Source organism: Phaseolus vulgaris, chromosome 4 (genome assembly GCF_000499845.2).
Source record: "Phaseolus vulgaris cultivar G19833 chromosome 4, P. vulgaris v2.0, whole genome shotgun sequence".
Lineage (NCBI taxonomy): Eukaryota > Viridiplantae > Streptophyta > Magnoliopsida > Fabales > Fabaceae > Phaseolus > Phaseolus vulgaris.
The window spans coordinates 5,043,044-5,058,191 of NC_023756.2; the positions used below are offsets into that span (position 1 = coordinate 5,043,044).

Sequence of the window (15,148 nt, forward strand, 5' to 3'; positions counted from 1 at the left end):
ACTAATCAAATTTTAAATTGATAGTTAAAATTTTGATAATTAATTAAAATATTAATTTAAAAACTATTTATTAATAAAAACAATCATTTTATATACAATATTTTTTTAGTCTTTAAACTAATATTTAATTTAATTAATATAATGGTTAATTATTTTTTATCTTTAAAATTATTCTTTATTTTATAATTTCATTATAATACATATATATATATATATAAATAAGTAATTTTATTTTTCAATTTTTAAACAATATAAATTTTTTTGAATGTAGGAGATACCAAACAAGTATAACTGTTTTTTTTTATGAGCAAAGTAAAAGTGATTAATTATTTTTTATGAGCAAAAGTAAAAGTTCTTAATTGTATATAAATTGCATGATGAAGTTTAGAGAGCACTTTATATTTGAGTAGCTAAGTATATATATGATTAGAAGAGTGAAGTGAAGAGGTATTTGGTTCCATGTTGGCGTGCGCATGTAAGGAAGGTGACCCCACAACATCGTACGGTAGTGTCACAATCAGAGACGCAAACGACGTGTCTATCTCCAACAATCCCTCATCGACAACGCATCGTACCCGCTCCTTCTCCTCCAATACCAACTGGACACCGCACTGTACCAAACCCAAACCTCGTTCCTCTCTCTCCCTTCCTTTTATTTTCTCCCATAATTTTTCCATTATCCTTTTACTTTTCTCCTCCATGGAAGAAACTATCTTCACTTTAGAACTGTTTTAGCACACCACAAATATAGAAAGATACCATGCTATTATATACCCCAATTCATCACGCATTCCACCCACTTTCTCTTCTCCTTTCATCTTTTTTTTTCCTTCCTTAGGTATCATAACTCTCTCTCTCTGTGCTCTGCACTCACTCTAGGGTTTCCTTTTTTGCTCCTCCCTCTATTTTTCTCTCCTTTTTTCTCACTTCCTCTTCCTTAATTGGGAAAGTTTCAAGATGGGGAGAGGGAGGGTTCAGCTGAAGCAGATCGAGAACAAAATCAGCCGCCAAGTCACCTTCTCCAAAAGAAGAACCGGTCTGCGCAAGAAAGCCAATGAAATCTCTGTGCTCTGTGATGCTCAAGTGGCACTGATTGTCTTCAATGCCAAAGGGAAGCTCTTCGAGTATTCCTCTGAATCCAGGTTCGTTATTTAACCAAACAAAACAACCTTTTCACTGTTCCACGTTAGTGTTCTTTCGTTTCTTCTGTTTTTCCTTTTTCTGTCTGTCAATTCATTCCTTGTTGGCTTCTTCTCGATTCACTGTCATGTCTCTCATTTGCTGAATCATTTATTTACCTATATACATGAACTTCTACACTTTGCATAATCCATCTGAACTAATCAGTTATTTGGTTAATTAACTATCTCTTTTTGTATGTTCATGATTCCACCTTTTTCGTTGCTTCAAAGTCAACCTGATGAAGAGTGTTATTCACCAAGATTTTTAAACTATAAACACACCTGCAGTTCATGCCAGTATCTTTGTCGCTGTACGAAATCACGCATAAATATAATTTAAATGACCATATATAATTATGGTTGGCAAGTTACCAAAAACATTAACCCTGCATTGAAAATCGCACTGTGGATTGTTTTTTTTAAGGCTTTGGTACTTGGTTTCTTCCCGAAGAGTGAAATATTATATGTTTAGCACTGTTCAACTTTCTAATATGCTGATCTTGTGTTTTCATTCTTGTTTGGTCTAATTCTGGTTAAGCTTTTTTTATTACATTCCTTTTGTGATTGTGTTTATATTTACTTCATAAAGCTTTTGAATACATTGCATGATTTGCTGGGTCAAACAGACACAGTAATAAACCTCTGACTTATGTTGGACTTGGAGTTAAATGCTGAGTTCCAATATATTGTTGATATTTATTATATAGTACAATTTGTCTTGTTAGTTCCATATAAATACACAAATCCACCACGAAGCAAATATTTTCACAGTACCCTAGAGTTTTCCATGCCATTTTGCCTACTACACTTTATTGTTGGAAGAGAAAAAGTTAAAGGAATTGAATTTTGTAAGAAGAGTTTCGGGATTCATGGATGTGAAGAGCAACCAAAAATGGTTATATTATTTATACATCCTAATTTTATAATATAATTTTTTTATCTCCCTTTGTCATAATTTAATACCTCATAAAAAGGATTATGTACTTCTTGTATATAAAATATGCATGATGTCTGCAGATCGAGGAACTTTTTCTTACACATGTTTCTTTTTAGATACTCATAAATTTACTACAGTATATTTCATGATATTATTTTTTAAATAACGACTAAACATTACTCCGAAATCTCCCATATTCCTTTAATTTATAAATATCAAAGTAAACAAAAGATATTAACTTAACTATTTGTATTTTCTGTTAATTTTTAGAATCCCAAAAAATATACATTGAACAGAATGTATGAAGCCTTTCCTGTTTCATATAATTGCATTTTTTACCTGAGAATGTTACAGCGGTCAAAGATTCTCTCTCTCTCAATAAATGTGTACATTTTAATGAATAAACTCTCATTTTAATCAATAATATTGTAGTCATTATCATTTATTTTAACCCTTCTATTAGTAAAATGTATTTAATTTTTCCTACACATTAATTACAATGAAACGGATTAAAGTAAAGTTTTTCAAAATGTCAAATTTGAAAACCAGTGTTTTGTAATGTGAGGAATCAATTGATAAATAATTGTAATCACTATGATTTATTTTAAGCCCTTCATCCTGTAAAATGTAATATATTTTAATCACACATTAACTTGAGTGAAAAGAATTAAAATAATGTTTTGCAATGTTTGTAACTAATTATTTTAATCTCTAAAAATTGGTTTTTATTCATGATTTTCAAAATTAAATTATTAAGAAAATGAAGTTCAACTCATTTCTTTTAGAATTCATGAAATTCATAAAATAATGAATAATAATAAAAAAAAAAATTCATTCAGAATTCAATCAAATATTCAATTGATTTGTAAAAATAGACTCTTATGATAAAGAAGAACCTCTATAAAGAAGCTTTTTCTTTTGGTCAAATAAAAGAATCTTAATATGGATCAACTTAAAAAATCTGTCGATAATCAACAAATACCTACGAGTGTTATGCATGTTTTTGTTGTCATCATGGTATGGTATGAAATATTTATCATTGTATATAACTAATTTCTGACAAGAAACCTATTAATCACCTTTAATAAAATCTCCCGAGAAAAACAAAAGCAAATGCTTTTAGAAAATGGAAGCTTTATCAATGATATCTATCTGTAATAAAGGAAATGGCTTCTTTTGGTTTCTACTTTTGATGACACTATTTTACTCTTGACGTTAACGTAAATAATTATAATTAAAAATCTGGTAATTCCTCTAAGTTATCCTCACCAATTATCAATGTTCGATTTATCTAGTTTTTCATATAAGAGTAGTTTCTTAGAGAGAAATAGTTGTTGTCTTGTGAAAAGGTTGCAGTTTTTCAAATTTTGAGAGCTGTCACTGTAGGTCTATATATTCCCATGCTAATCAATACCCTATTAAGTAGAATTCCATCTTTTGCACTAGGTCCCTTATGTGTCACACTGTATATACACACTATAGGTTTCTTTTGTTCTTGATACTCTCTAGAAGCTTCATAACAACACTAAGTAGAGTCAGAATGAGTTTAATGGTTTCTGTTCTTTCATGGCCGAAACAATATATAGAATTCATGTCTTCTCTTCTGTATTTTTGTAATTTCATGTCGGTTTGGATCTTGTTCTTCAACTCTTCATCTGAATCTTCGGCTCTTGATCTTGGTATTGTAAAGAGTTCAAATCAATTCTTGATCTAATCAGAGAATATGTAGTAAAAGAGAATGATTAATTATCTCTTACCTTAACGTGTTTATCTATTTATACAAATCATGTGAAAGTAGGTCCTAGTATCCTCTTAATTGTAGTTTATTGATTATTTAATGTGTTGTGCTTGTTAATTATGTGATTAAGTTCTAATTTTGGTTGTCATGTGCTTGTTGACGGTGTTTCTGAGTAGTCGAGATGGGGATCTCAGATCTCTTTTCTAAGCTCTATTATCAACGTCATTGAATCACCATGACGATTTTTGTTTTCTTCCGAATACATTTGTTGTTACTTATCATGTTTGACATGGTTACCATGTGGCTTCTTGCTAGGTTTTCTTTAGACCCATTGTGGACACCAAAATGTTTTTGTAGAATCAAAAGGACTTGTGTAAATCTTGTGTTGTCTTTTGTACTTGTAACCCGATCTCGTTTCTAGATCTCGGTCTCCAACTCTTGATCTCTGTCTTCAACTCTTGATCTTAGTCTTCGATTCTTAGTGTCGATCTGGACAAGGATGTTTGGAATTATACTCTACCGTTCAAATCAATTATTGCTCTAATCGAAGTATATAATACTAATGACCTTAGACTATTTCCCTATTTATATAAATCGTGTTGATAACTAGAATAAATTTAAGTAGACTTCAATCTTCTTTTAATCACGATTTATAGATTGTTTATCGTGTTATACTTACTAATTATGTAATTAAGTTATTATCTAAGTTATCACTTGTTTGAGACATGTTTGAGACATGTTTGAAACATGTTTTCATAGTACAATTTCACACATTTACAATTTTAGGTAGTCATTTTATTGTAAATGTCTCGTTAGGTAAATTTGTTATTTTCTGGATTATCTATATTAAAGTTGATACCAACATAATAAATAAATTGTTTGTTTGTTTTGAGTAGTAGCAGATTGGATTTCTCAAAATAAATTATCAAATTTGAGTATTGTGAGGGAAAAAAAACATAATTAAAAAGAGATTAAAAAGCCATGAACCAGATTTTTCTAGAAATGTTAATCATCGGTATTTTCATGAGCCAATAACATAATCATTAAAAAAGTAATCTGTAAGTAGACAACAATGTAAAAGGGTTCTTTAACATTCTTGTTTAATCTTTTTCTTGAAGTTTGAAAGTATTTATGGCCATGAAGGGCCCTCTCCGGCAAGCCAATAAGTGCTGCCGCCATGCATTGTAGTGTTCTGAACGATTCTCTCTCTCAACCAAAGACGTGCATGAAGAGTTATGTACATGTAGAAGCCAAAGGGGTTCCTCAAAAGAAGTTTCTGACTCCATTTTTGTGAAAACCATTCCTTGAAAAAGGGATAACTTTGGACTATGGAGTTCTTCCTCCAAAGTTTTACCCAGAAAAGAACGATTTGAAATTGGACCTAAGCAAGCATTTAATGTTCTGAGGGCCCTCTTTGGATCTGCTATCAGGTATTTAACTTTTGTTGGTTTCTCAGACACTGCGTTTGCAGTGTGGAGAATCTTTTCAAAAATGGCTGTTGAGAGAGAGAGAGAGTTTATTGTTCTGCACACTACTGATATGGTAGGTGCAGGTTTACGTAGCAATTCAAAAAGCTGACATTTAATCTTCGTACCATTTTCAGGCTTAAGTTTGAATAAAATTCTGTGTATTTACTCATAAAAAACGAGTGATGATACATAGATCTATATATAAAATACCTTGTTAATATCTACCATCTCTTTTTCTAATCACAAGAATCACTCTAAACTCGTTTTCAAGAATTACAAAAGATAAAATTAATGCAGAGATCTGAAGTGATTTAAAAATTATTAAATATAATCTCTCTCTCTCTCTCTCTCTCTCTCTTTATTCATTTTATTTATCTGTGTGTGTTTTTGTTTTCTCATGCATGTCTACCACAACATTTACCAAATAGAGGCTAGTTAATCTTTATCATTTTTTTTCACAACATCATATTATATATCATATTAACATTTTTCTTTCTCTATTGTGGTTCACTTATTCGATGTCAAATCTATATGTAAGAGGTATCCATGAAATCATTTTATTTCTTTTTATCTATATTTTTCTATCACATCTATAATGTATTTATATTTCTCTAGGTATTTCTTATTTAAGTATTCAGTAGCATTGGACTTTCCATTAATATTTTTTCTAGAAATAGAGAAGAGAAATGTTAGTTATGCAATAAAAAAATGTGTGATAGGAGATGGTAAGAAAAAATGGTAATATCACTTAAAAGTATTGCATGAATGCATACCCATAGAAGAGACAATTATATATATATATATATATATATATATATATATATATATAATTTATGTAACATTTTTTTATGCTATTTTTTCTATATATGTTTCTATATTATTATTATTATTATTTGATTCCACCTTTATTTATTTTTTTCTATTTGAATCTTAACTGTTGGGAAATATATATGAATTTAAAAAGAAATACAATTGATAAAAAATGAAATATAGTATCAATAATTATTTAATAAAATACTGGCTAAACTTTATAGGCATGTATTAATATATATATATATATATATATATATATTAACATATGAAATAGGAAGTAAATGAATAGGAGTGGAAACCATTTAGTTTTATAGTTTTTAAAATTATGATGACTAATTGTTAATTACTAAAACCCAAAGAGATGAAGAGTCATAAATATATATACTGTTTTTTTGCCACTGTCCTTACATATATATTAATTTATGATTTTTTTTTTATTTGGTACTGGAGTTAATATTAAATTTAAAAGTTGCAAAACGTGCAAATTTAATGTACTTAGTCATAAATTCTAAAAGAATGAAGAGTACAAAACAACTACCTACCACACCTATATATCTGGATATCTGCGTCTTATGTGAGGTGTTGAATTGAATTGAATTCAACAGTAATATATTTATTTATAAATTGAATTATCAAAGAAATAAAATAACTGTAAACATATCTTACTAAACTATGTTTGCACAAATTCTTTTTAGTAGCATCATGTTGATTTTAAATAAATGTAGAGTAAAACAATAAAACAAAGTGCTATTTATAAAAACTAATAAAACATTATATCCAATAAAAAATACTTAACTAAATAATTTGGTAGAAGCACCATTGTTGGTCAAAGTGCACTGTTGCAGAATATTCTGGAAAATTCCTGAGTTTCATAGGCTGAACTCATAGGTTAACTGGAGGGTACCCTACCCTAAGTATGCAAAGATGATTTTAGTAATAATGGAAAACAATGAAGATATCATATTGTGACTCAAATAAAGTATATAAAATGAAAATAATATCTCTTTACAGTCTTAAACAGAAGAGTGTCACATTTTTTTAATTAATTTATTTTGTAATTTTAAGAGAATATAGAATAAGAAACTTTAGAGTATTAATCTTTTTATTGGTTTTATTGTTCCTATTATGACAGTATGGAAAACGTCCTTGAACGATATGAGAGACATGCCCACATAGGGCAACTTGTTGAAGATGGTGATGAATCACAGGTACCTCCTAAAATCATAGCTTTTTCAAAATCTATATGCCTAGTTAATAATGCATTGCCAACACATGAATATTCTGTGCTTTCACTGTACTTAAATAGCTCAATTATATTGCTGGTATGTGATTTTAATCTTCTGTTTTAATTCTGCAATTTATTCTTTTTCATTTTTTAAATTAGGTGTGAATTGGATTCATCTGATAATTTGTGACTCAATATTTAATGAAAGTGTTAATGTAGCTGAAAGATACATTTATAGGTATACACGAACCTCATGTGTATTATTTCACTGTAACAAAATCATGAAATAAAAACTAATTTTTAGATACCAAAATAATTAATTACAATAGTAACTAAATTAGAGATCATTTTATAAATTAAAAAAAAAATGATTTCTAAATTAGTTTCTATTATTGTTAAATAGTTTCTAAATTGGTATCGAATTAGCAACCAAGGTTTTAGAGACCAAATTTAGAAACTAAATATTTGGTAGTTAAAACCTTGGTTGTTAATTAGATACCAATTTAGAAACTATTTAACAATAATAAAAATTAATTTAGAAATTATTTAACAATAATAGAAATTAATTTAGAAACTAAATTTTCTTTTAGTTTCTAAAATGGTATTTAATTTAGTTACTATTGCAACTAATTATTTTAGTATCTAAAAATTGGTTTATATTTGATGATTTTCTTGTAGTGTTTAGACTATTATAGGTTAATATTTTTATTAAGTGTTTGATGACAAGTTAATGAATCAATAAAAAATATGTAATTTTAAAACTGAAGAACCAAAATCACACTATGAAAAAAGAGAAATCAAAATCTCATGGAAACTGACTATAGTAGGAAGCTAGGGCTGCTAAAGAAAGAGGCTATTTATAGTGCATACAGTGAGAGGTGTAGGATTCTCTTTAGATATTCACAAGGAATGCATAATAGAGCTATAGATCACAGGAAGAGACAAGTTTTGTTATTTAACATTTTGTTTTAATGTAAAATTAGGTTTCATTCTGATATTAGGTAGGGAGACAAGATAACATCACCCCATGTAGAATTTGTAAGGAAACCTCACAAACATAGTTATATAACTGTTTATAACTATAGGTATATCAATTTTTGTTCGATCCTAGTTGGTAGGGTGTTAGGAAATTTGTGTTTAAGGTTTTGTATAAAGGTTGGAACACCCCTGAAGTATCTCATTTTATTTTATTTATTATATGCTGATAAAAAAAAAAATATAGGTATATAACTGTTTTTAAAATCCTTTTTTAACCATCCTTAAAAGCCTTGTTTATAGTAGTGAGTGAAGTCTCATTTGCTAACTTGCACTTAAAATCCCATCAACATGAGATTAAGAGAACCTAAAATAAAATTATAGTCATATTTTTAGTAGTGGAAGATTCAAAGAAAGATTGACATTGTGAGTGTGGTGGGAAATAAACATATTAGTACTCACTATTTACCTGCTTAGAAATTAAAATGGAAAGGAGTAGATTTTGAGGGAAGTAAAGAGAAGGAAACACTACAAAAACATTATTAAATAAAAAAATAATTTTAGAGATCAAAATAATTAATTATTATATTGATTAATTTTTTTAATAGTAAGAAAAAATAAAATAATAAAAAATATTTCAGGATACTTCAACCCTTATAATAGATCCTAACAATACCATCTACTTCTACTTCTTCAACTAATAAAACATCAGAAAAGAATAACTCCTCAAGCATAACCTACAAATCTAAAATTTCATTAAGACAATACATGGTATTCAAAACCTTGCTCTATAATTCAAATAATAAGTTCTATAAAGAACCAAAAGAACCTCATGCAAAAGCCCAAACCACTTCCTCCTTTGATTTCAACAAGGCTCATTTCCTTCATATTGATTCTTCTCTCCTCGTAGATCAACCCAGAAACTTTGACCCTGCACACATCCTTTCCGCTCCAAAAAAATTGACAATATTTTTGTAGTTAATAAATCAAAGGAAAGAACTCTTTCCTGCCAACAAAACACAAACCAAGATCCTCCCGCATTCAACAACATACAAGAAGAAAAACAAACCACGGTCTTGTCTACAAGAAGCCAAATAATACTATTACATAAGGCACAATAGAAAACACAACTCAATTACCTTTTCTAATATATCTCATATATTGATATCTAAAATAGTTTATATTATTAATAAAAAATTATAAAGTAGTTTCTAAATTAGTATCTATCCATTAACTACCAAGGTGTAAATTACTAATTATCACTTTATATTCTAAATTAGTCTTTTAGAGACCAATTTAGAATCTAAAATATTAGTAGTTAAAATCTTGGTAGCTAATTTAGATATCAATTTAGAAATTATTTAATAAATTTTTATTAATAATAGAAATTATTTTAGATATCAATAATTTTTTAATTTTTAAAATAATATATAATTTAGTTAATATAGTGACTAATTAATTTTAATTTCTAAATTTAGTTGTTATTTAATAATTTTCTTTTAGTGAAAACAAAATTTTGGATTGTATTTTTTTTTAGAGGTTAAGCTAGTGTTATATACATATCTTGGTCAGCTAAAAATATATTAAGTGTGAATTCAGTATCTATTTTAACTTATTCACATAGTAACTTGTTATTTATCATTAATCTTATACGTATCATCAATCTTACATAGACCTTACACCTTGTTTGTTACTATTTGATATCAATTACCACTTATAATGAGATTTTTTTGTCATTATTATCACCTGCATGTACTAGCAAAAGTTCCTGACTTCTAATAATATCTTTGATAGTAAAGTCGTTTCTTCAATTATGGCTAGTATATTGAAACATGGAAAAAGAAAGACTATTTTTGTAAAAAGAAAAAGAAAACAAAGTTCTTTATCAAACATGGTAATCATGTTCAAAATCAAATTTTAAACCAACTTTACCAGACTTTCACCACTTAAGTATTTTGAAGAGATGATCGAGACTGCACTAAAAAGGTGAAAGAATATGTTTTCCTGTTTTATGAATGGCAGAAGTTAAAAGATAGTGATCTAATAATTAGCAAATTTCCAAACAAGTGAGAAAGACAAGGTAAGGATCTCTGTAGCAGACACAGTGTAAAAGAGAAATGTTCAGAGGGATAAAGTCTAAGAATGACAAGATTGAAGTGACTATGTGTAGTAGTAGGGAGAAGCTATGCATGGACAAAAGTAAGAAAGGAATATACATGTTTATCCAATAGGTTGTACAAACGGAGAGAAGGAGAAACGAGTCTTCAGCATAGGACTCTCAATTATAGAAGCTTTTAAGATATCACTCACCTTTACATACACTAAATCACTCAATTTTGAGTTTTGACTTGTTTGTACTCATGTTAAGTTGTTCTTATTCATTGTACTTTCATTTAAATCACATTTTTTATTTGAAGAGGTTAAGTCTAGTGTCTATAAGGGAGTATCTCCAAAACATTGAGAGTGTTAAAGATGTCATGAGGTTAGTGGTATTCAAGAAAAGTGAGAAGTCAAATAAGACAAGGGTTGATCTAAATGATCTCTACGAATATTATAAACAGTGGACACATTGGATTGTGTAAGATTAGGTAGCAGTTCCAATTCAAAAGGTGGAGTGTAGAGATCCAAGGAGACTAGAACTGTGATAAAAAAGCCTTCTGTCCCAACTTAAAAGTAATTACAATGTTTGCAACTGCTACCTTTCTGACAGAAGTTGTCCCAAAATTGTCATTGTTGGAATGATCATAAAAAAGTGCTTCAAGAATCTAATAACTCTTCCAAAATGGTTTCTTACTAACCTTTGTTAAAAAAAATGTTTTAAAGGACAATTTGCACCAAGTGATAGACGGATTCTTTTTAGTGGGATGCTATGTTTTCCTTTGTTAGTTATGATTTTCATTTTTTTGTTTGTTTTAAACTATATATTGTGACGTGCTTCATAGTTTTCTTTTAAAAATATAGGCTGAAGTTAGTTTCAAATTAAGTGTGTGTATACATATGTTCTCAGTAAACAACGTCATTTTATTGTAGGGCAACTGGTCCTTGCAATGCTTCAAGCTCACCGGCAAAGTTGAAGTCTTAGAGAGAAACTTAAGGTACATTATGGATCCTTCTGGTATAAACTTAACAATAACTTTGAGCTATGCTGGTAGTCCTTCAACTAAATATAATCTTTTTGTCTTTTTTTCTCACACCATTCTAATATTACACTTTTTTCCAATTGATCATTTCTATGCAATAAAAAGTCACCAAAATTTTAGGTGATTTTGTCAAATTTCTTTAGACACAAAAGGTACCTCAGCGCGTGTTTTATTTCTTTTAATAAGCAAAAATTTTAGTGAAGACACAAGTGCACAACAAATGGCTAGTTAAACTCAAATCTTACTAAATATCTTTAATTTCAACTATTCACGTGAACATGTAATAATGTTTTATAATTTCTGTATTTTTAGATGCTTCAAAAGCATTTACTTTTTGTAAAAATTAAAAATTACAAATAACTTATAATATGTTCAATATATATAGGAACTTTGTGGGACAAGATCTGGATCCCTTGAACTTGAGAGAGCTTCAGAGTTTGGAGCATCAGCTTGACACAGCTATAAAGCGCATCCGAACTAAAAAGGTTTTGCTTTATCATCTGCATAGAAACAATTGGAGAAAACGCATTTCGAAAATTAAACAAGCATCAGCATATGCATAACATTTTTCTGCGGCTAATTCAATTGATCATTATGACTTTGCAGAGCCAAGTTATGAATGAATCCATCTCAGATCTGCAGAAAAAGGTACTGGGGTTGGTGACTGGGATTGACTAATGTATATTGGTGTGTGTGTGTGTTTCTTTGTAATATAAATAGGATACTGTAGCAACATGAAAACTAAAGGTTCTGTATGATAATTGACAGCATTGGAAAGTGGAAAGATAAACATATGATGCTCTATGATTCAATATTCTGGTGGAATATTAGAAGGGTGAGAAGTTGGGGAAACGTCAGTAGGAATGCAATAGAATCACTATGAAAAAGGTGGAAATTTTGTTGAAAAGGGATATAGGTTAGGAAGTAGTAGAGTTAGGAGGGTTCACATGAGAACCACGTAGGTCAAAAGATAACATGGGAGTTGATAAATCTCCTTGGATAGGCCCCAAAAAGTGTAATCAATCAGTTCCCAAAGCCATGTTTGTGGCTTTGGTAGGCATTAGATATATAGAATGGTACATGGAAAGGATTGGATGATGATGGCAACACTAGGGCAATGTGAAGAACATTGGATGCTTTCTGCATTTCCAACCATGATTGAAAATGGTGGGGTAGAATAGTGCAAAAGTTGAAGATGTATGACTAACCATGGTTGCAGGATGTAATTGGAGTTACCCATATTCACTAGAATCTTGACTAGTAGGCCTTGTAAAGGCCATCCAATTTGAAAGTGTGAGGGAAGAGTGTCCTTGAGATGGCTTGGAAAGAAAGGTAGAAGTGTAGTGGATCATCAGTTAAACAATCAAGCTTGAATCATCAGGGAATTTGGTAAAAGGGAAAATTTTGATCAACCTGAAAGAGCATTTCAAGGGTTCAAAGTCTTAAAAGAAATAGTTATATATCTTAGTGAAAAGGCTGAGAGGGAAAAGGGTAGGATTTGTTAGAGCTGCAAGGTGATGGCTATAGTAAAAATGTTTTAGAAAAAGAGGAAGTAGAAGAAGAAATGGAAGTTTGAGGTGAGGGAATAAGGACATGTTGGCCCAACAAGATGTGGACAAGGTAGGATATTCAGAACGTAGGTGAGGTTGTCCTGCTTTAACTCTAGATAGGACTCATGGTTTTCCATAAATAATTGTGAAGAGTTGTAGCACCATTATGTAGATCTTGCTCAAATCTAACAAGGTTTGGAATGTAACAGTTATTCCAAGATGGTTGGAAGGATTTCATCAGTATCTTTGTGTGGTATGGGAAAATTAAGGTTGATGAATGAAAGCACCAAATTTGATGGTAAATTAAAAATCTTATAGTGATACTTTAATTTGTTAGGGATGAATTTGGGAACACATTTTAAAGTGGAAACCAAAATGTAAAGTTGTTTTGTTTTCTATGTAGAAGAAATAAAACAAAGAACAATGTTGGGTTGGGTTGGTAGTGACTAAATTTATGATTTAACCTATAAAAAAAACAGCTGTGTCTATATAAATCTCTGGTGTGCATGTGACAGGCAAAGCAATTGCAAGAGCAAAATGGCACACTTACAAAGAAGGTAGAAGCCACATGTGCCTCTGTAATCTATGAGTTTTGTATTAAGAGAAGGGATAAGGAAAAAAGCTTGACCTGTTTGTTACATTCATGAGTAGATTAAGGAGAAAGGGAAGGCAGTGGCTGAACTTCCACAATGTGTGCCAGAAACCTTAGGTCAAACATGCCCTCTAGAGCTACAACCACAACATAGACTTGTTCCTTCTTTAACACTCGGGTATGTATCTCATCTCTCAGCTTCTATCTTTTTCTTAGCAAAAAATAATGAAATAAAATGGAAATTCTAGAAATATTCTAACTCATATACAAAAATTTTGGTATAAATGTTGGTATCACATTATATAACTATATGTTACATTTTTCATGTTATAAGAAGTGTAAAATGGTGCAGTGAGAATCTAGAAGCAGCAGCAGCACTGCAGGAAGTGGATGAAGCACGAGCAGTTGGTGGTACCACTACTCTGATCCCACCATGGATGCTGCATCATTTTACAAGATAAAGCAGTGTGGCACTGTTTTTTGTGGCATGTGATGGATGCCAAAAGCATAAGCTATATATCTATATGTGAAAACATAGAGAATAATGGTGTAGCCTTGTGTTATGTAAGTTGATAACTGCTCATTCTTGTATAGGATGTGCCTTCAAATCCGATGATTCTTCTAGAAATGTCGTGGCCAAGAATGCTACTATATATATAGTGCAAATGATTTTTGCATGCAAACGATGGAATATTTATTAATTATGAATCAAATACAAGCAAGTAGTGTTATTTTTTACAAATAACGAATGGCGAAACTTAAATTATAAAACGTTGAAGAAGCAAATCCCATGCACACCAAAAGGTGAGGACAAACCAAATAAGGAGGGCTTTTTTTTTTACTTTCTTTTTCTTACCATACCATTTATTATTTTAGACAACATTGAAATGAGTATGAACATAAGTCTTAAATATATAAATATTACCTAAAAATACAAAAAATAAATTTTGTTATAGGTTGTGACTTATGAATCATTATAAACTATATTTTTTGAATTATGAATGCTTAAACAATAGTTAATATAAGTACTCGAAAATAATAAAAATGTGTCCTTTAATTTAAAATGATGTTATTTTAGTGTATATTTTTTAAATTGTAACATTTTTTTCTAGGTGAAAGTGTACTTGTTTATAGACATATAACTCTCTCTTAAGTGTGAAAAATGTAACACTTTTATAAGTGACGTATGAATCACCAACGACTTATAATCGGATGATATTTAAACTATAGTTTTAAAGTGTTAGTCCGTAAAAATGAGTAAACCATATTAAAATAAGTGTTATCTAAAACAAAAATGTGGTCTCTTCTAAACTATAGAAATGAAAATGTAACATTTTTATAAATATGATTTATGATATTTCACTACAAGAAAAATAAATTTTAACCGGGTTATATTAGAAATTTTTACGGTTTTAACTCCGGTTAAGTGCTGTTACTTGCGATTTGTTTTTCCTTTGGAAGATTCAGCGTCATTAACGGACTATCGATGATTTTTACTAACTATTAGAATAACAATTACTATCCAGTC

At 29.7% G+C, this 15,148-nt stretch overlaps 1 protein-coding gene across 3 annotated transcripts; it reads left to right on the plus strand.

Moving 5' to 3' along the window:
* Positions 1-704: 704 nt before the first annotated feature.
* LOC137837028 (agamous-like MADS-box protein FUL-L) lies at positions 705-14,365 on the plus strand. Of its 3 annotated transcripts, XM_068645847.1 has the most exons (9): positions 705-838; positions 951-1,142; positions 7,271-7,346; positions 11,369-11,433; positions 11,864-11,963; positions 12,085-12,126; positions 13,544-13,585; positions 13,680-13,798; positions 13,955-14,365. In XM_068645847.1, exons 2-9 carry the CDS (start codon positions 958-960, stop codon positions 14,079-14,081), a joined length of 756 nt encoding a protein of 251 aa, XP_068501948.1. In that variant the 5' UTR covers positions 705-838; positions 951-957; the 3' UTR covers positions 14,082-14,365. The 3 variants fall into 3 exon arrangements, with proteins under 3 accessions (XP_068501948.1, XP_068501947.1, XP_068501949.1); XM_068645846.1 differs by having other exon boundaries at positions 801-1,142; XM_068645848.1 differs by having other exon boundaries at positions 801-1,142; positions 13,973-14,365.
* The last annotated feature ends 783 nt before the right edge of the window (positions 14,366-15,148 follow it).

Bases quoted from the DNA above. Each gene is read 5' to 3' on its own strand.
- LOC137837028 (XM_068645847.1), top strand. From the start codon at position 958: ATGGGGAGAGGGAGGGTTCAGCTGAAGCAGATCGAGAACAAAATCAGC. The intron at 11,434-11,863 runs GTACATTATGGA...CAATATATATAG, and splicing joins GTCTTAGAGAGAAACTTAAG to GAACTTTGTGGGACAAGATC. The intron at 12,127-13,543 runs GTACTGGGGTTG...TGCATGTGACAG, and splicing joins TCTCAGATCTGCAGAAAAAG to GCAAAGCAATTGCAAGAGCA.